Consider the following 22,503-nt stretch of genomic DNA (forward strand, 5'->3'; position numbering starts at 1 on the left):
CTAATTTGTGTTTTACTCTTGCTCTACCCCTTTTGTTTTTGTTTTTTTAAGATCTTTTCCAGCTACTTCCTCTAAGGAAGAACTTTTCAGTAGTAATCTGCTTCTCTGCCAGATCCCCTTGAACTTGTTTTGATGTATTAAACTCTTGTCAGTACGTGTAGGTTTGTGCCTGTAGGTATTCTATTATAGGTGTCTTCATTCCATACCTAAACATAGGTGTTTGAGTGCTTCTGTTACAGGATGAATATTTGGTCTTTTCAGCTATCTGTTTGGCATCACTTCTGTGGCTGACATTCCTAGGAAATCCGCGCTGTTGATCCAGTTTACCCAGTACAGAAATGTCAGTCCATTACAAATGTAGTTTATCTTTATACTACTGTATTGTACCCAATATTCACCCCCTTCCCCTTTCTGGAATACTAGCAATCAAGACTATAATAGTCAGTTTTGTTGAAGGTTAAGACATGGTCAATCTTTTGACACTATATAAAAATCTTTAATTAGAGATAAGCAAAGTAGAGCTTTTAAGAAGCAAATGCACATAAGGTTTATTTTAAAGGAGGGCAATATGGTTTTATAGTTCACCTTTGCTTATGTAGTCAACTTTATAATCTTTTTCTAGGTCCTTTTTTTTGTTTTCACATATCTAATGTTAAAATGTAATTCAACATCTAAAAGAAAATCAACTTCATATATACTCAGTGACTTTAATACATGTCACACTTGCATGGATTTAAAAAATTCAGATTCTCAAACAATATGAATGTGAATCCTAATTTATTTGTAAGGTCGATCTCGCTGTGAGAAAATAATTGTGGGTCCCGGGGACCTCACTGTTGGGGGTAAAAAAAATAGGGTTCTGTTAATTGTTCTCATCGCACCCTGCACTTAGTTGGGTGTTAAGTCAGAAGAATAACAGTTACCGGGACTAAAGTGCTAGCCACGATGCTGTTAGTGCACACGGTAAACCGAAAACTACATTGCGGCACTAGTTTAGTCGGATTTCTAATCGCACCTTAGGAGGGTGTGAACAGATATCCTCTTGTTGGGTTTAACAGCAAGGACATTTTAATAGCTCAATCCCAGTGCTATTCAACATCACGCTGAATTTAATTGCCCCCAATGTTTGGACCAGTTATACGAAGGTGTACTTCCACTGTGTGTGTATTATACCAATATTGCGCTAGTGACTGTCAATCGTCAGATGGTATAAATTATCTGATAGTCAAATAAGGCTGCTAATCCCCAAAAAGGTCAGAGGGCCAATGGAATTAACAATAACGCTGCGTTTGGTGTACTTTTTTTTTTTTTTTTTTTTTTTTGGGGAGCGCCTAAACTGGATTATAAAACTATATGGGATATAATTCCCAGTTTTATATAGTATAATACATAGTGTTGTGAGGTGATAATAGTGAATTTTATATTCCTCCCATCAGGCCTTCTAAAACCTTTTTCAACCTGAGTTCACCCAAATAAAACTAATAACTTTCTTTCCTTTTTAATACAGTTTTATTAAAAAACACAATCAATTTAAAACTTATTATCACATACACATTTTGACCATTGTGGGACAGATGTTAGTTCACTTGCTGTCTCCCTTTTATAGGGACAAGCTCTTTGACAGCCTGTAGGGCCCACTTTGGATCTAGATATCGTATCAACTCATTTAATCATAAATGACTTCCTCAGGGGTGTTTGTTAGGGACTGGTTATTTACTTCTACTGGCAGTATATATCCACCAGGAAAATCAATTTAAGGATGGTGATAATGTAAGATATTAGCATAGGATCAAACAATAAGTCTCTCAGCTAGTCCCTCAGCTAGTCCATCTTGTTAGCAACTGGTTATCTACTTCTACTGGAGATTTAAATCCACCAGGAAGGTAAGCTTTTAGCCTAGACTCAATTTTCAGTCTTAGTATACTGCTCAGTTTACCAGTCTGGAAATGAATCCATTAATATAAATTTTCAAATACAATTTTTAGTTGTTGTGGATAAATGAGCAGTAATAAATTGCAGACTGCATTTTAAAAGGGATGTAGTCAGGATCCTGACTATCAGAATGTTTGTCACAATATCGACAGCAGCATCCCCACAGATTTCTACTGTGAGTATTCGGTTTAGGATATGGTAGGGGACGGCTAGGGTTAAGCTGGGTACACACCTATACAATCGTCGGGCCATTCTTTCAATATAACGAGAATTGTATAGGTATGCTGTCCTGATGCAGGAGCTTTAGCCAATAAACTGCTTATAACGCTCCTCTAATGGCCGGGATCGGGTGGTCGAATCTCATGTGCTGTTTAACATTTGTGGCAGACCACCCGAACCCATAGAGCCCCGTACATGCTGTGCTATGTCTGCACAGTGTGTATGTGGCACATAGGCAGCTGACCAGGGGGTCACACTGGGGACACACTGCACGGCTGATCGGGACAGTTTTACTTGATCAGCCGCTGATTGTAAAGGTGTGTACTCAGCTTTAGGCTGTTAGAGGGAACATATAAGGGTAAGGCTAGGGAGGGATGGGTTACGATTGGGGCTAGAATAATGAACAAATTCTGTCTGCATTGTGATTGTCGGGATCCCGCCCCAACCCTTCTAAAGTGTGCCTGAAGACATGGCTGTCTGTGCTTCTACTACATTTAAGATGCATTAAGCTATTTAAATCATTTTAAACCTGATTGGCCTCAAAATGTATAATGGAAGGGCCCCCCAAAAATGCTTATCCCAGTTAAAGACACTGTTTACATGTCACGTATGATGGATTAGATGTCTCTGACCTAAATATAAACCCAGTCACGTGGTCAGACCACCACTCAATTCACTTCTCAGTTGCAACCCCTCAAAATAGAACTTTACCCATGGAGTTGACAAGGTATCGTCCAAGGAGGGGCATGACTCCCCAGGCTCTTGCAGCAAACCTGGATCTTTCTGCAGTAATGGGGGCCTGTGAAGATCCTTGTTCCCTTGTCCATTACTAGAACAGGGATGTGACAGCTGCAATGGATGTTATTGCCCCTGTGCGTATACGACCCTTTATACCACACCGTCAAGCCCCTTGGTTTGACAATAGTGTTAGTGAACTCAAGAAAAGGGGGTATAGACTTGAAAGACGATGGAGGAAGACGAACATGGTAGAGGATAAGTTAACACTAATCAAACATATAAGAGAATATCAATCAACAATCACCCGTAAGAAAACAGTTCCTTTCAAATGAAATCAAGGCAGCAAACAATAGGCCGGCTCAGCTTTTCCGTGCAGTGGAGATGCTTTGCAAACCAGCATGCCTGCAGCATGATGAAACCCTCTCCCAGTCAAGATGCAATGAGTTTGCAAAATTCTTTGCAGATAAAGTATCCTCCATCCGGGCTGGAATCCCCACAGTGCCATCAAAGGAGTGCCAAACTACCAAGCCTGCCAAGGTAAGCCACCTGTCTCCCTGGAACAGCTTTGACATAATTTTAGCAATGTCTTTTGCATCCATTATCAGAATGTTGCGACCCACCAGCTGTGATCTGGATCCTGCCTCAACCAAGCTTCTCATAGGGTGTATAGACATTATTGGCCCTGTAATTGCAAAAATAGTTCAATGCTCTTTGCAAACAGCCATTTTTACAGAACCACTAAAGGAAGCAATTGTTAGACCACTTCTTAAAAAACCTAATTTAGACCCCGACGGCATGACCAATTGTAGACCAGTATCAAACCTTCCTTTTCTAGGAAAGGTTATTGAGAAAGTGGTGGCAATGCAACTGGAAACCCACCTGTCTACCCATGATATTTATGATCCATTCCAGTCAGGATTCAGGAGAAGACATAGCACTGAAACAGCCCTGGTATATGTGCTTAATGATCTTCTGATGGCAAGAGACAGAGGTGATTGTTCAATCTTAATTCTTCTGGATCTCTCAGCAGCATTTGATACTGTGGACCATGGGATTCTAATTGAGCGCCTGAAAAATTTCTGTGGACTGGATGGCACAGTCCTTAGATGGTTCAAATCATTTCTCACTGGCAGGTCACAGTTTCTTCTGGAGTAAACTCATCACCAGTGTCACTTCCATGCGGTGTCCCACAGGGTTCTATACTATCTCCCATGCTTTTTGCAGTATACATGCTGCCACTGGGTGAAATAATCAGATGTCATGGCCTGGGGTACCACTGCTATGCAGATGATACACAACTGTACCTGTCCTTTGCTCCAGGTACAAAGGACCCAATAACAACCCTAAATGGCTGCCTAGCTGAGCTTCAGGAGTGGATGAGTGCTAGTTGGCTGCGACTGAACCCTGATAAAACAGAGGTTCTTATGATAGGTCACAGGACAGGTCTACAGCATAGCCAACCAACAGGACTTACGCTTGGGGGTTCAGAATTACAAAACACTAAACATGTGCGGAATCTTGGTGTTGTCCTGGATAGTGGCTTGACACTTAAACATCAGGTATCAGCCACAATCAAATCCTCATTCTTTCATCTGAGGGACATAGCCAGAATCAAGCACTTTAATTCCTTCAGAAGATCTGCCTAAAGTCATACATGCATTTATATAATCACGCCTAGACTACTGCAACGCCCTCTACCTCGGTCTCCCAGCAAAAGAATTGCACCGCTTGCAGATGGTACAAAACGCAGCTGCCAGGCTATTAACCAACCAGCCCCATAACACCCATTCTCTACTCCCTTCACTGGCTGCCTGTCAGATGGCGAATTGCTTTCAAGATTGGACTAATAACTTACAAAGCCCTTCATGACCATGGCCCAGGGTATCTGAAGCAGCTTCTGATTCCTTACTGTCCCACTCGATTACTGCGATCCGTTGACGAAGGACTATTAACAGTACCTGGAATCTCACGGAATTCTTCTGGGGGTCGAGCTTTCAGTTTTGTGGCTCCAACCTTATGGAACTCACTTCCCCACACAGTTCGAGAGGCCTCCACTCTAGAATCCTTCAAAAATAGACTCAAGACTCACCTATTCACCCAAGCATTTCACTAATGTCCCTTGTTTAAGCTTATTTGTACTGTAAATGTAAAGCACTTTGAGTCCTTTAGGAGAAAAGCGCTATATAAATAAAATTATTAGTAAATTAGGAATTAATGCATGCACTCTCTGTATGACCCCATGAATTGTGCCTTCGGATCCAGCCTTTAGGCCGCAGTGAAATATATATTATTATTTTTTTTTTAATTAGATCATGCACAATAAAGCCTCTTGTTACTTGAGAAAAATTTTTGTGACGACTCAGAAAAGTGATCACCCAAAAATGGGGGGAAAAAAAATCTAGCGTTGTCTGAGAGGACCACAAGAAGACTAGATATTGACGCAGACGAAATACTGTTGCTGTGTAGAAGCATATATATTTAATTTTTTTCCGGTTTTGAGGTGACTTATTTGTTTTTAGGAAATTGTGGTCTGAAGGTGTGAGCCTCATGTGTTTGCCCTGATGCAAGATTATTAATAATTTTATTATTAAACCTGAACATTAGAACAAAGGAATCTACATATTGTGCACATATTGAACTGTTATTTGATGTATTGGTAAACAAAGGTATTACCATACTTCTCTTTACATTTAATGATACTCACCCTAGCCAGTCTCATGCTTCTTATAACCTGATGATCTGAAACCTATCTAGTATTATTATTATTATTATTATTATTATTATTATTATTATTAATTATTATTGTTTTATGGATGTCTATTAGAGTAGTTATGATTTTAAATTTGATTTGGGTTGTTTTTCAAAGAGTACTAAATTAAAAATAAGGCTGTAACTTGGACATTGTCACCTTCTGTATCCAGTCTATTGCATTTGAAAGCATGAGTTCTCCCCTACCCGCTATTCATGCAGCAGATGCCCTTTAGCAACATAGGGGATACTTGGCAGGTTGCTGACATACACCTGACTTTTTTTTATTCTACAAATTGTTGGGCATTCACTTTTGATTTGGAAAGGCTAAACTAGACCCTACTCTAACCTTTCACCTCAAGCGTATGATTCCAGGCACATCTAGGCCGAAATTTTCTTATTGAGAAGTTCAGCAAAAAATGAAAGCAAGTAAAAAAAATTAAATTAAATTTGCTATCAGTGCTGAACAGGGTTGTGCTTCTTTGTGTATTTATACTTTTAAGACCACCAGTACTGGTTTTTCATATCGCATGGACCATAACCTTTTTTATTTGGTACTGGACCACTAACTCGTGGCACCCCTGCAGCACCCAGTTTGGGAAACGCTGCATTAGGGTGAAGCTTAAAATGCCTAAGCATTTTATCGATTGTATCAAGCAAAGTTGATCCATGTAATTAGGTAGGTTAGCAACATTAATTTTGAGTGATATTTTTGCCTGCCCAATGTAAATATTCCCAAAGGCAGCTTCTTGGAATGCAAGGTTCCCTTTCCCACAAGAGCAGGGTGTCAGGGAACTTTTTTACCTTTTACCCCAAAACATATTTAGATACGCCGACGTTACCCCATTGATTTGAAAGGAAGGAAATCATATAGTAGTGCCGCTTGTACAAAAATAAATAAACACTTACCTTAATCCCCGCTCCTGCATCCGCTGCCGTCCTGTCCGCCTGGCTGCTCCTCGGAAATATGGGAGAGACGTCATGACGTCTCTCCCATAATGCATGGAGAGAGGCGGAAGCTGGAGTTCAGAAGAGAACTCCAGCCTCCAGCTAACTCGGCGCTGCAGAGAAGGAGCCGGGTGCCCGCTGGTAATAACGTCTCAGCGGGCGTCCGGCTTAGAGCCTCCCTGCGGCACAGCCAGGCATGGATATGAATCATTCTATATTATAGAATGATTCATATGCATGCCCGGCTGTCCATCCATTACCCCGAGGAATTTAATTTTTACCCCATGTTTACTCCTGTTCCCTGACCACTGCACAAGAGCATTCTAAAAAAAAGTGAACCCTGTATAAAATTTTGCAAGAACATAACCAACATATGTGTTTAAACTAGGCAAATGAAGGGTTTAATTCAGTGTGATGTTGTCAAAATGCTGCAGGAACTGTCTGGTGAAGATGCCGCACTACCAGTAACTTTGCTTATAATAATTTATTTTGGCAAGTTACTGCACAACTAAATTTCCAACTTCATGGGTCTTCATCTCAGCACCCTGATGTAGACTAGATACAATTAGATAACAAAGACAAATAATAATCTTTTAAATCAGAGTTGTAATCTGTGGAGAAGTTATCATGATTGTTGGGTCCAGGTTATTCACTTAATATGATCGGCAAGCTGCAGAAGTATATGGCAACAATAGTTTACTTGAGGATATATTTTTTTTTTTTGAGATCTAAAGGATTGTTCTTGATCACTAGTCTCTGGTATTAAAACAAGCATGCTCTCATAGTAACATGAATTTATGATTTTAATTTTTGGTTCTTTTAAAGAGTATTATGTTGAATCTGACTCCTCCATAGACCAATGCTGCATGATGTGAGGTCCTTTTCCTTATACCAGTGAGGCTCAACCTATTGAACTCGAGGCACACTACACAAGAATTTTTAAAATTGCCAAGGCACACCATCTGGCGATGCGGTGTGCGTGACCAATGAAAAACACACATTGGCTTCCACATTAAAAAAAATACACATTGTCCTCCACAGGAATAAAGCGCACTACATTGGCCTCCTCAGGAATAAAACACAGTACAGTGCGCTGAGCTGACTGACGCTGCCTTATAAGTTTGTCTAATAGGGCAGGCCAAAAATGTTTCTGTATGTAACTGGGATGGGCTTGTTCTCTGTAATTGGGGGTTCCTTTCTAACTACTGTGTGTATTTTACCCTTAGACTAACAGGGATGCCCAAAGAAAAATATGACCCTCCTGATCCTCGTAGAATTTACACCATCATGTCTGCAGAAGAGGTGGCCAACGGCAAGAAGTCTCACTGGGACGAATTGGAGATTTCTGGTGAGTGTTATATCCTAAATCATGTGGGTTATGGCTTAATTCTATCATTCTTCCATCCATTGTAGAGACATGTTTTTCACTTGCTACATCGTGCTTTTTGATGTAAGCATGTTTCTGTAGCCACTCCTCTACCTTGACAAATAAAATCAAAGTGAAGATGGAATTTGCACAGATGTATACTAACTGGGAGATGTACTAAGCTTTGGAGAGTGATAAACTACCAACCAATCGGGTCCTAACTACAATTTTTCAAACAGAGCCTGTAAAGTGACAGTTAGGACATGATTGGTACTTTATCATTCTCCACATTATCACTTTTCAGGGGATGCAGTCAGGAATCCGACGGTCAAAATGCAGACCGCCGGCATGCCGACTGTCTAATCCCGGCACAGGTCTAATGATAGACGTCAAAATCCCGACACCTATCCCTACGCCGGGAGCCTAACGCCCGGCATGGCGAACGAAGGTAAGATGGTCGTGGGCGCGAACAGCCGGGGGGGAGACTTGCCTGTCGGGGTCTTCTGTTGCCGGTGGTATTTCATACCGATCCCATTTTCAGGGCTTAGTACATCTCCCCCACAGTGTATGTAAAACATCTTTAAAATTAGTTGTTATAATGTGCATAATAAGATAATGGGCTTTTACGGTAGCAGATCTTGTGCACTGTAGTGTTAAAATATGAAAATTACTAATGGAACTGTCATATAAACAATATACTACCTAAATACTGCATCTTTGTGTGCAGGAAAATACACTTTGACAAACACTTCTGTCATGTAGTAGTTCCAAGGATTGTATCTCCCCACAGTTTGGATGTCCTTGGCACTTTTTTTTTTATACTGTAAATACATAGTCTTGAATATTTTTTGTTTGTCCTTAACCTTTTATAAACCTAAACTGTGCATTCTCTTGGACAGTAACAATTGTATGTCAGGGACTCAAAAGATGTTTTCTTAGTTAGTGAGAACCCTTTGTTTTGTGTTTGTAGGCCGGGTGCGGAGCTTAAGTACATCGCTCTGGTCACTGACTCACCTGACTGTGTTGCACCTCAGTGACAACAACCTCTCTCGTATCCCATCTGATATTGCCAAGCTCCATAATCTGGTTTATTTGGACCTGTCATCCAATAAACTCAGAAGTTTACCAGCAGAGCTAGGGAACGTAGTGTCTCTCAGGTAAGTTTGGGAAGCTGGATTAATGCCAAATTTGATCTGCTATGCTGCTATTATTTGGTGAGGCTTTTGTTTAGGTATTGCATAACAGAACATCTCTTTAAAGAAAAAAATATATATTCTGATGCAAGCTTATTGAAACATTCAATAGTAGAGGAAATTGGGCTCCAGAGATGCCCCCAATGAATAGATTTGCTTCCATTCTTTGCTATTGTATCAGCTAATGTTTATCAGTATCCTCCAGTTTGCGATAACACTTTTGGCATTGGGTTTGCACTGGAACATTCACTGGAAAGGCCGCATTAGGGTTTGGGTAGGATGGAGACTTGATCTGTGTCTCTAATGAGCTACTTGAAGGCTATCAAAAATAACTATGCAAAGTTCAAAATGCAGTTATATTACCCTTGCTCCCTGATTCTCTGTATATTGGGCAGTGTGGATATATTGAGACTAATCCATTAAAACATTGTTTGTTTCAATACAGGGAATTGCTTTTAAATAACAATCTGTTACGGGTTTTACCTTATGAACTGGGGCGACTGTTCAGGCTTCAGACCCTTGGGTTAAAAGGTAAATTCATTTTTTTTTTTTTTTTTTTATGGCCTAAAATCAGTTTATTCAAACTAAATATTCGTTTTGTACAATAAAGTTTGTCACTTGAAAACCAGTTGTAGCAAGAGACCAAAGTGCCTCACTGTCCATATTCGTACTATGACTGGTGCTGGAGGAAAGTGAAAATGGTTTTAGAGTAAACATTGTATCCTAGGTGACTGCACTATGGATAAACTATTACGTGAACCCTAAATTGGTTTCTCTGGAATACATTTCATTGTCTCAAGAAATAACTTGCAGTAATGTAAAGATGCACAGCATTTTAGTGCCAAGTAGGCTTTCCATTTAACTGCATATGACATCTAGAACTTGTATAGCCTAAACATTAAAGCCTAAACAAAGCAGTTTTATAACATTTTTATTGCATTTTGGCCATAGATTTTCTAAAAAAAAAAAAAAAAATCTTTTGGATTTTCATATAGTGCAGACTTGATTGCACAACGTTATGCACTGACGTGTACAAAGTTCTGATCCTGATGTAACATGCTACAGTATAATCTGTTTCCATGTATGTGAGTGCTGTTTTTCTGAATCCTTTAGGCAATCCTTTATCACAGGATATTCTAAGTCTGTACCAGGAGCCAGATGGGATCCGAAAGCTACTGAACTACATGCTTGACAATCTAGCAGGTATTTGCTTTAACTATCCACAACAGTCATGATTGTGTGCCATGAGAGCTGTGATCGTCAGACCTTTACTATTAGGGTGCATTGATCTAGCTGAATTCCGTTGCCACCAATAGTCACCTAATGACTATACTACAGTTATGGAAGTTGATACTTTGTGCACAGTAAGTAATGAAACAAATCCTCACAAAGAGGGAACTTATTTCATTATGTGTCACTGCATATCTGTGGTGTCCTTTTGCGCACATTTCCATATGTTTTGGTTGTAAATCTTTGCTTAAGTAAAGTGCTTTCACGTGTCCATTTTGGCCATCGTTCTTAATTAAAATCCCCGCCCGCTCACCCTTTATCCTTTAAAATGGCCAGTAGTTCTGTAGATATAGTTTTTATCGTTCTGAAACAATCATGTTATGGTTGTCGTGCTCCAAAAAGTACCATGCAAAACGAATTAGTTTTTTTTTGTGGCCAGATAGTTCTGTTGTCCTTCTTTCCTTACAGTACTTTCAATGGCATCTGTAGCCATTACTTTTTACGTTCTATCAGTGATTGTTTTTCAGGCTAATAAATGTCAGGTTATCACCAACTGTGTCCACTAAACTGATGATCTTCCTATTGGCTCATTCAGTGTAAGATGTTTGTAGCTTGGTAACTACAGGACGGCTACTTAACATTCCTTCAAACACATAGAGGGAAATTTTGCTAAAGTACTCAAACTGCAGATTTTCATGTCCTCTGACTATCTGGTGCGTGAATCCAAACCACCCGATGAAGCAGTTCTTTGCCAAACTGCTGCTTATTTAGTAAACAAGTGTTTGACAGGTGAGGACTGAAATAGCATGTTTGCTGTATCTTTCCTGTCTGTTTTGGGAAAGGTGGAAGAGACTTTGCACACCCTCAATCATTTTCAAAAGTTGTCTCCTAAGAATCTCAGAACCTTTCTATTAATGGTGATGATAAAATTTACTTTTTGTTTTCCCTCCTTTTATGGATTAGAATATAACAGCATGAAAGTGCATGCTACTAGCACTTGAAGTAATGCAAGAGTTTGCAGTATATTTTCACATTATTCACCTGATGCCAAACCGCCTGGAGGGCCGAGTTCTATTCAGCATTGGACACCTATTATCTGGATGTAGGGGTCCTATCCTTCTTTGTGGACTTCCTAGAGGACTGGGCCTGATGAATTCAAAGCTTGACTCTTGCAGAATATAAGGGAGGGGGTCACTGTCAAGATGGGGCCCAATACTCCTTGCTAGGCATTTAGTCTATGTTAAGTAAAAACTGTTTGTTTTTGTTTTTACATCTTTATCACATTTCTCTTTTGAATCTGAGCGTTAAATCCAATATGTGGCAGTTTGCAAACTGCACTTTGGTGAATTTCCCCTTATTTTTTAAGTCATTCTTGGAATCAAGGTGCTATGCACCTTTGCATGGCAGAAACCGCATCATGCCGGGCACTTAAGTCGGAGAATGCCGTTTCTCGCGACTAAACACAATGTTTTAAGGCGCAAGAACGGGCATTCTCTGACATAACAGCATGCTGAATTGAATAGCTCCAGGATATCCTTCCAGGCGCTATTCAATTTGCATTGAATTGAGCCCTAAATTACAGAAAGTGCCAATACATGACAATCCCCTTTTTTTTTTTTTCTTTCCTTTGTTTTCTATGAATTTATTACAAAGTGGTCTGAGAAATTCCCTGTACTCTTCCCGAAAGCATTGTAATAAATTAGCATATTTTACAATATCAGTAGGGGTACTAGCGATGCCTGTTTTAATTTCAAACTAAGTACTCAAATTTAAGCTCTTTCTATCTGTCGTTCGTGCCATAAAATGTAAATACACTTCATGCATTAATGGTGGTTCTCCTCTGATTGGACCTGGGCTGGTTCTGTTAGTTGTTGTGCAAGTGGCTATGTAATCCAGCTGTGTAATTGTGGCTTCTCCTAATATTGGCCACCCATGCGCCACAACAATCAGTTAATTTGCTGATCGCACTCCCTTGCTCTGGCTGCATGTACTGGTATCTGTCATCGTACTTTTTTTTTTTTTTTTTTTACGGTTTTTGTTCTGCTTTATTTTTGCTCTGTATGCATAGGAGCAGTCAGAGAACCATAGGTAAAGGATATTTCTGTTAAGTTAAATGCCTTTTACTTAAGATTAAAATTTGTTCCTGTACATTACAGTTCATCCAGAACAGCTTCCTCAGAGACCATGGATTACATTAAAAGAACGAGACCAAATTCTCCCCTCAGGTATTTATACTGGTTTCTGCTTTTTATTTAGCTAAATTTAAACATCCTCTGAGCATTTTGGTTTGAGCTTGATGGTAAGGGCAGTACTCTAGAAGAGGTATATGTGTGTGTGTATTGCTATTCATCCAAGTAGTTCTTATTGAGCAGCATTGTACTTATAAAATACAAGGAGGCCAGTGTATTTCAACAGTTGAATGGACTGCAAAGCTGTCTACTACTGTTTTTTTGTCTTGTCTTGTAATGGGGAAACTTGTCCACTATTTTGAAAGGTCATTTTGATGCTTATCTGCTGAGGATTGGCACCTGTTAAATAAAAATCTTTGCATAATAATATCTTAAACAGTCTTCCATTGGTTTAAATTCATCAAATGTACTCCCTTTTCATGTTTTGCATAAATTTAAATGTGGTTTAGAACATAGTGAGTGCAGTTATCTGTGGCTTCTGAAGAGAATCTCTCAAACTATGTCCCCTTTGTTTAACACTAATCGCAGCATATTACATTTCTGCTGAAAAGGGAAAAGAGAAGATCTGGGTTGTGGGTTTTTAAGCTTTCTTTGGTTTTAAGACTGATCACAGAATACAAATCAAGGTTGGTAATCCACTAATTAGCAGTATTAGTAGACCTCAAGGAACCTTATCTATGCAGATTAACAGTGGAAAAATAGGTTTTAAAACTTGTACTGTTTACTTTTGGAAATAAAAGCACAATTTTGATTTCATTGTGTTAACTTCAATAAGATGGCACTGTTCACAATATTGGTAATCTCAAACAATTTCATTTACTGTTCTGGGTCAAGGAAAAAATATTACCAAATCTTTCCAACTATTAAAACGCTCAAATATAAATGCACGATTTTCAACCATGAAGTGGACCTTAAAACATCAATACATATGTGCCTTGTTTTTCTACAATAGAGGTGAATGCAACAATCTGAATATTTAGGAAGGTTGGTGTAAGGGGTAATGAGCATTGGGGAGGGAGGGGCTGCTGGTTTTTTTTTTTCTTTAAGTATGCTTTGGACTGTCCAGTGTGGCTTCTGATTTTTATCATGGAACGGGCATAGAGGGGGAGACGTTCTCCATTTATATCCTATTGTGTGAGCTGGAAATTGGTGCACCCACACATGACATTGTTAAATCTAGTGTCATGTAGACCTGCTGGCAGCGTACTGTGACTTGTATTTTTTGCGATGGGTAATAAAATGCACAATTTAATTTGTAGAACTGTTTATACTTGTTACACCCATTTAAATGCGATAACTGCTATGAAAATCCCACAAGTAGATTCAGGCCTCGAATTTTTGCCACTTCAGATTACTTAACAACATACTTTTTTATTTTCCAGTTTCCTTCACAGTAATGTGCTACAATGTACTGTGTGATAAGTATGCTACTCGGCAGCTTTATGGCTACTGCCCTTCATGGGCATTAAACTGGGAGTATCGGAAGAAAGGTATCATGGAGGAGATAGTCAGCTGCGATGCAGATATCATTAGTCTTCAGGTAAGTGGGTAAACTGTAAGAATAGCACTTTTCTGGGTTTACTATGCATGCATTACAGTTACAGTCCTCCAGAGGTCAGCAGTAAACTAGGAATTGATGTAATAAACTTAAGCAAATCCATTTTGGTTCTATTGGCTCTTTTTATCATCTTTTGCATGGTAATCTGTGAACATAAAACTGAGTCTTGCCATTGGGCTGTAATGCAGTTATGCCTAGAGCATTTGACCAGCTTAACACTAGCTGCTACATTTGAGATCCTAAAAACATTGTTTTGGTGCTAAAGCACTACACACCCAAAACCAGTGATTAACAACTTCCAATCAACAAATGTTGTTCTGACTTTCAAGAGAAATGTTTTGTTTCTTTTATTCACGTCCTCTGTAACGGAAGTGCCTACTATCCGAGGAACTACTGGAAGGCAACATACACTGCTGACACTTTTTAAGGAAAATAATTTTTTTTAAATTTCATGGGGTTCTTCTTTTTTTTTTTTTTCTTTTTTTTTTTTGTCTGTAAATTGTCTGCGGTAGAACAGTAATCGAACGTCAACTTCATTATCATTTTTTTTTTTTTTTTTTTCTCCTCCACTATGAAAGCGTACCATGCTGGGTTTTCTTTTTTTTTGTGGTAACAATGTATACCTTTTTGTTTAAGCATCTAAGAAAATTGTAATATATATATATATATATATATATATATATATATATATATATATATATATATATATAATTCAACCTTGTGTTTTTAATTCTGTTCCGAAATCTTTAATTTTTGCTGTAATTCAAACGTAAGGCAGACAAAGTAATTTGGTTTGGATTCGGGAGGAGAAGTTACCTTTTTAGAGGTCCAAATTTTGTGGTGGTCCCTTAATAAACACATGTGATACTTCAAATAAACAGATAAATAAGCCACGATTAGTAAATACTTTCCGAAATATTGATTTTTCAATTAAACTGACAGTCGAGATTTGGCAAAAAGTGGTGTCTGACCAGAGTTACACACTTCCCCCTGTACATTGATAGTCCTGTAGGAAAGAAGCAAGCAAAAACAGGCAGCCCTTTTCGTGTCCCTCCAAAGACTGGTGGTTCTAATGAAAGTGGCTGTATGTTGCGCTCATGGAGGGGGGGGGGGAAGCAATACGAGGTAGATTTCGTGGAGTAGAAAGTTGAGGCAGATAGGAGTATCGTTACAATAGTGTTTTGTATATAAAAGGTAGTTGAAAATAAATAAGGTGGCTGATACCCCTTTCAGACTTATGCTTAAATCCCGGGTTTTTGCACATGAACGTGCAACTACCCGGCTTTGGTATTGGTCTGGAAGATGCAACCCGGGTTGACAGTCCCGGGTCCTCGACCCTGCTAGCTAGGGTTTTTCCCGGGACTTACAACCCGGGTAGACGGGCCGGCTCAAGTGTGAAAGGTGTGACCCGAGTCGCACTTTAAACAATCTGATTGGCTGGGGACACTGCCAGCAATAACCCAAGCTTTTGCACGTGAGCGCGCAGCAACCTCGGGTTATTTTTTTGTGTGAAAGGACAGGGTTGAAATAAGCGATGTCGAGTGACCCGGCATTTCAACCCTGGTCATGAGCAGGGTTGAATGCGGGTTCAACTCTGCTCGTGAAGCAGTGTGAACGGGTAACCCGGGTCGACGCGACCCAGGTCCTGTTCTCTGCAAAAGCAGAGCCGGCGCTTTGAGGCGCTCTAATCATGTAACTCAGATGACGTCATCGACCCGGCATTAGTGCTGGTCTTGCCACCTGTATTTAAGGGGTCTCAGCCGGGTGGCTCCCAGAACGGGCGCGTGAACATCACTGGTGTGACTCGGCAAACCACTGGAAAAGGGGTGTATGTAGAGATGGCAACTTTGTTTGACGTGCAATACTGTAGAGGAGTTGTACATATTTTCACTTTTTCTTGTAACAAAGTATGAGCTGGAGTAGTCGTGTAAATAAAGGAAAAGGCTTTTACACGACTATACTACAGGTTAGGTATTAGACCTTCTCTATTCCAACATGTGTCCATAACCCTGAAAGCCTAGATAAAACTGCATGTGTGGGTACGTTTTGTTTATTGCCCACACCCACGTGATGGCCAAATTGGATGAAGCGGATTAGATGAAGTGCATTATCTACAGTAGCACCACATACTAAAACAGTGCTAAAGTGTAACACCTATATTTACAACTACAGGTATAAGATTTCAGCATTTAATTGGGTAAACACCAGTAACCATAAAACAATTTACTTTTGACAAATCACTGTGAAAATCCAGTACAGTTCCAGATAATGATGGATCACACTCTTTATTACATTTAGGTGTCTGTCTTTTAGTATTTATCAGTTGTGCATCAGATCAGGGAAATCTGTCAAAGGTCGAGCTGTATCAATGATCGTGTTTTAATATGCGGTTGTTTCAGTCCATGATTAAGGACTTACCGGCATTTAAGTCTGCTAGAATGCAGCATCCAAATCTTGCCTCTAAAGAGGACATTAGCTGTTGAGGTTAAGCTCAACAATGCTACACTTTCTGGAGCTTAAGAAATTCTGCAAGATCACAGCCTGCTGTGCCGAGGGACCACTGCAGATATCTGCTGTAGACCCTGATCTTGCGTATGGAGAACATAAGCTGGGTACACGTTTAACGATGTGTAACCAGCTGAACTGTAGTGCAACAAGTGCATACACACTTGCCAATGTTGGGAGCGATGGCGCTGGCCATGCATTTGCAGCATGGCCCTCGCTGTCTATGTGGCGATGTCGTTGACTGTGTGGGAGCGTGCATAGTCAGCGGAATGTGTACACACTAGACTATGTTGCCGACATGTTGTCCAAACCGGCCAGATTGGGCGACATGTTGTCTAGTGTGTAAGAGTGTGAGATTTTGCTGCAAAATGAGAAGGTTGACAGTCTTATGTAAACCTTTTTAATTGCTATTTTTAGGAGTCGCAAAAATGCCTAATACATGCAAACCAAAAGAGTGAAACAAAAATCTGGAGAGAATGCAAGTTTTTAACAATATAATATAATTGAATATATGTGTGCTTAAATGGTAAATTGAAGAGGTCTGGGCAGCCAGTGTTCAGCCAGGATGCTTTGCCAAACCTCAACAGATTTTAGGTTGGTGTAATCATTTTGTTTCAAAATAACCTCTCCATAATCTCTACATTTTTTTTTTTTTTTTTATGTTGGCTACTAAAACTGCAGTCTATACATTTACATTAAGTATTTTGTTTTTGTTTAGGAAGTTGAAACCGAGCAATACTATACCCTTTTCCTGCCAGCATTAAAAGAACGTGGATATGATGGTTTCTTTTCTCCAAAGTCACGTGCCAAAATAATGTCTGAACAAGAAAAAAAGCACGTGGATGGGTGTGCAATATTCTTCAGAACAGAAAAGTAAGTAACAAGGGCTTTGTATATGCTGTTTTGAACTGCAGATTATCAGACTGTAAGAAAACAAAGCATAGGAAGTATTAAATGCTAACTGATTTTTTTTTTTTTTTTCTTCTTGGTTAGCCTAAGGACCAGAAATTAAGTGCATCACTGTAACTTGTACTATGGTTGCATTCAATAAACTTTCAAGTACAGCTTGTTTAAAACTCAAGGTTAATGGAAATAAAGTGTCGTCTTTACCCATCCCTTCCAGCAAAATTAAACTTAATTTTTATACTCCAATGCCTAGTCTACATTTAGGTAGGTACACTCTAAGCGGTCTACCTCACCTAAAAGGATATATACATTTCTAAAATAACAAGATTAAGCAGTAGCGCAATATAAACTATGCCGCCATAATACAATTATGGCCCGTATTCAATTAGATGTGAAAAGTCGGAAGTTTTTCGCATGTTGTACTTTCTGCCGCATTCGCCTGTTTGGGACGTGAATTCACGGCATGCGCTTCCCCGCAATTTGCCCTTTTCAGTTGTCGGAGATACCGACAATTGAAGGCTAATTCATAACAGGCGGAAAGTACTGAATAGCTTGGGGGAATCAGTCTGTACCCCAAAATAAGAGGCACTGACACCGGAAATCATTACAGATGTGTACTTTTAGCACTAAAAGTACTTTCCTTAATTTGTGTTAAAAACTTTCAAGAAGCATATTTCTAAAAGGAGTGAAAAATTATAGAAAATAGTAGTTTGTTTTTTTGGGAAAATAGTCCAGTCGAATTTGGGGTACTTGTAAATGGGTGCCAGTGTATTTTTCTTTTTTTTTTTTTTTTTCTGTTACTAAAGTGCACTTTTAAAAAATGTGAAAAATCCACCTGCTGTATGCACCTGCAATCCTATAAACACCTGCCCCATCCATACAGCCCCACAAAGATACCGATTTAGCTACTTTTTATCCTTGTTCCCCCACTTTTTTTTCATTTTTTTTTTTTTTGTTCTTGTTTTTCTTTTTTTTTGACCGGTTTGTCCTTTTGGGGGGGGGGGGGGTCCAAAGAGTTCTGAATCAATTCCCCACATTTGCGTCTTGCACTTTTTTTCGACTTGCCATTCATTGGAGAAACATTTCCGTCTGTTTCAGTGCATTGAGTTTCTGCTTAAGTGAAAACATCCTTGAATTGAGTTTGAAGATAAGACACAAACGGGCGAGAAGCGGCAATAGGCAAAACTCTTCTTTCGCCGAATATGGAATCCGGCCCTATATATCCACATAAATTGTAATAAAAATGCAGCTCCAGCTTTGGTGACACTGTTTCTGCCAAATAATATAATATAATTTTTTTTTATTCAAATAAAAATAAACAATAATATAATAACAATGAGCATGAAAAAATAATTAATATCCGGTTCTGCTGATTTGTTAAAACAGGTAGAAAGTGACACAAGTGTCTGTTAAAACAGGGAGAAAAAAAGCCCATGCATAAAAAACACACGTGTCGCTTTCTCCCTGTTTTAACAATCAGCAAAACCATAGCTTATTAATCAGTTATTTTTTGATGCTCATTGTATGTTATATAATTTTGTTAAAACAAAAAATACATATATTGCGCTCCCTTGGTGGAACTTCTCTACTTGACTACATTTATAAAATGTTGAAAAAGCTGTGCAAGTTCAAAAACCCCTTTCCCATGAATACTTCTCAACAAAGTCTTTATTGGCCATATTTTCAGATTTTTAAAACCTCTAAATACATTATTCATTGGGAGGGGTGTCTCATGGGTACTGCACTGTGCTCCGACATTTTTCCTTTAAATACAGATTTGTCCTCACATACTGGGTGTCTGTACGCTATATTGGGTGAGACACCTGGCACAACAGATGCTCAAGAGGAGTGGCACATAGATGTAGCACATCAAATTGATCATAGCAATGTAGTTTTGTCGCTTAATTATCTGAAGAATAAGATGCACATTTTGAGTAGAGGGACTAGGCAACAGTAAAGCCGCCCGTACACTGTGCGATTTGCGACTCGACGGCGTATCGGATGACCGACCTATCGGGTGGTCCCCACACACTGTGCGATCGGGTGGCCGACCGCCCGATATGCTAACACCCCCATCCACATATCGCTGCATGGGATTGCACATCGCAACCCCAGATCAACAACCTGCAGTAAGATCTGGAGGTGTACTGTATGACCACACGGGTGCGCGCACTATACAGTATCATGGGCATACACTGTATTATATAGCAGCAATATCGTACCAATCCGTTGGATCGGCTGCTTTATTGCACCGTGCATGGGCACCTTTAGAGAGGTAGCATATGTAAGTATTTTTCACTATAATCTGCATTACCATCCATTGGGACGTGTTACCTTAATGCAGATTTCTAATTAAATAGCAAAGTTGAGGGTTTTTAACCCACTTTAAAAAATTTCGCCCAACTCATGGCTAATTGAATTGGAATTTAGAGATGTCTGCCAACTTTTTCTTTTTGTCTTCAACTTCAGGGTCCATGGGGGATAATCTGGTTGGAGACCAGGCACCAAACAGTTAAAGCTTCAGCTCCCAGGATGCCTCGGGGTTGTCCTCCCATATATACCCCGCCCCTAGCCATAAGACTTCAGGTGTTCGTTTCGTGCGGCAGGATCAAGATGCACCTTTGTAACAGCAGACTGCTCTGGCAGTCCAAAGCCTTTATTTTATGTTTAATTTTATGATTTTGGGTTGGCAGTACTAAGCGTCTGAATTAAAACGCATATACTGTGACTCCCATCTACCTCCGCTGGGCCGCAACACCAGTAACTGGGCTGGTGATTTCGGCAGGTCACGGCTAAGCTTGCTAGCCGCAATGCTGCGACCTGGACTGCAACCAGATGCACAGATGTCGGGTAAGGCGATTTCTCGCTTATGGGTAATCGTGCGCTTCAGTTCTAGTGTCAGAGGCGCACCAGAAGCCGCTCCTGTCAGAGCCCATGATTGTCCGCGTCCTCACTACACCATCGGGGCCTTATCTGATGCCGGAGAGCGGCTGCAGACGCGTCTGCTGCCACGAGCCCAGCGTACCCGGCTGGTTAACTCAGCTTACGGGAAGTAGGCGCTCCTCTGTTGGCCTCAGGAGGGTTTAGGCAGTCTCCCTGTATACCTCTCCCTTGGTTAAGGGATATAGAATCTCATTTAGACCCGGTCGCAAGCGCTGAGCGCTCGCAACCGGGTCGATGTTTTGGTCCTGTGCACGCGCAGCGGCTGCGCTATGCATGCACAAGCCCCGGAGCTCACTACAAAAGGGCCGGCTGTCGATGTTGATCGGCAGCTCAGCCCGTTTTGTGGGCGGGGGGGGGGGGTGGCTACACAAACTGAGGCGTTCCTAACGGAACGCTTGCCATTTTGTGGGCGGCCGCACTGACATCAGCAGTGATGTCAGTGGTGAGTTTCCTGCTCGATCAGAGCAGGACACTCCCAGGGGCTTGCGGTTGCCGAGACCCAACCTTAGGGTCTCGTCGCAAGCTGCGATGGTCTTGACCATCGCAACAATCACCCTGGTTGGTAGCTAAGCTGTGGGTGGCAACAGCTTAGCTAGCGACCAGGAGGCCGCACTAAAAAAAAAAAAAAAAGTGGCCGCCCTCATTCAGAGAGCGATCGCTTCTAGCGACCGCCTCTGAATGAGGGTCATAGTGCTCTATAATCCTACCATTCCTTTGTGTGTTGTGTAGTTAGTCGATTGTGATTTTATTATGTATGCATTGTATGTGACTGTTTATTAGCTGCTGTATTTGACAGTCTTTTATTTCTGTCTGTCAGCTATAACTATCACTGTTTTTTTTTCCTCTCCATCCTCTTGAGGTAGAGGTTTTTCTCTGAGAACTTCATTCATTTAGATTTTGTGATGCCTATAACATAACATTGCAAGTGTTGCCTTTACTGAACATGTCAAAAGATAAAGTGATACAGGAGAGGGGAGCCCTCTGTGCTGGTTTCATGTAAATCATGTATGACTTATTTATCCCCTCAGGACATTAAGGATGATTTGTGTGTTGTCTGTCATAAAAAGCCACCTAACCAGTCCAGTGTAAATGTTCCTGGAGAATAGCCTTCTTCGGCAGCCTTTTTTTCCCAGGTAATGAAGCAGTTTGTGGATCGTATGGCTGCTCCCACTATTCCTCTTTGGATGGAGTGTCCACAGCATGCAATGTTTGCGCCTCCTATGCATTTTACCTGGAAAGATGTTGATGGCCGGTAGTTACTAAGGCACCTAAGCGCAAGTTAGCTTTTAATCAGTCTGCTCTGCATATAGATTTAGATGCATTATCAGAGGATTCAGATGATGTGCGTACTTCCTCTCCAGGGTCTTGCTCGGGGGAGCAGGACCATCCGTCTACAGTGGATGTTTCCTCCTTTTTAGTGAAGGCGGATAAATCAATCCTAGACATTCAGGATGATGAACAAGCTCATAGTAAGAAGGCTTCAGTGTTTAATCACCACTGGAAGGTGGTCAAAACGGAGTTCCCTGTATCTGAACAGCTCACTGAGCTTATGGATGAGGCATGGGGTAACCCTGACTAACGTTTTTAATGTGAATAAGAGCATAACATTGTTGTGTCCTTTCCTGGCTTCCGTATGTACTAAGCGGGTGGTACCTCCTACTGTGGATGCTCATTTGATCAGAAATGCTACATTACCTTATCCGTCGGCATCTTCCCTGACTGATTCCACAGATAACAAGATTTAAGCATGTCTTAACTGTTTTCATCATCTGGAGCTGTTACTCATCCAGCTATGGCTGGAGCCTGGGTGGCCAAAGCTGTTGAAGAATGGATGGGAGAATTGGAAAATTCTGTACTAAATGCTACCAGAGAACAGATTTATATCTCCCACATACTTGAAGCGGCTTCCTATCTTGGAGGAGCTGCTGTAGATGCTGGAATTTTAGCTTCTAAAGCATCAGCAGTTTCAATAGTGGCACGCAGGTTTTTTTTGGTTAAGATCCTGGAACGCTGATACAGGATCAAAGA

The 22,503-nt window shown here is 40.4% G+C and overlaps 1 protein-coding gene across 1 annotated transcript in view; it reads left to right on the forward strand.

Moving 5' to 3' along the window:
• LOC148513730 (CCR4-NOT transcription complex subunit 6-like-A) overlaps positions 1-22,503 on the forward strand; it is a gene marked incomplete at its 3' end in the record, with an annotated part of 58,722 nt that overhangs the window by 31,141 nt on the left and 5,078 nt on the right. The window contains exons 2-8 of the mRNA XM_088481455.1: positions 7,812-7,933; positions 8,922-9,108; positions 9,590-9,675; positions 10,258-10,347; positions 12,531-12,599; positions 13,946-14,103; positions 17,345-17,499. Coding sequence (XP_088337581.1) covers positions 7,822-7,933; positions 8,922-9,108; positions 9,590-9,675; positions 10,258-10,347; positions 12,531-12,599; positions 13,946-14,103; positions 17,345-17,499 — 857 coding nt within the window. The remainder of the gene's footprint in view (positions 1-7,811; positions 7,934-8,921; positions 9,109-9,589; positions 9,676-10,257; positions 10,348-12,530; positions 12,600-13,945; positions 14,104-17,344; positions 17,500-22,503) is intronic.

This window comes from Taudactylus pleione, unplaced genomic scaffold, assembly GCF_031769625.1.
Source record: "Taudactylus pleione unplaced genomic scaffold, aTauple2 ptg000273l, whole genome shotgun sequence".
Classification (NCBI taxonomy): domain Eukaryota; kingdom Metazoa; phylum Chordata; class Amphibia; order Anura; family Myobatrachidae; genus Taudactylus; species Taudactylus pleione.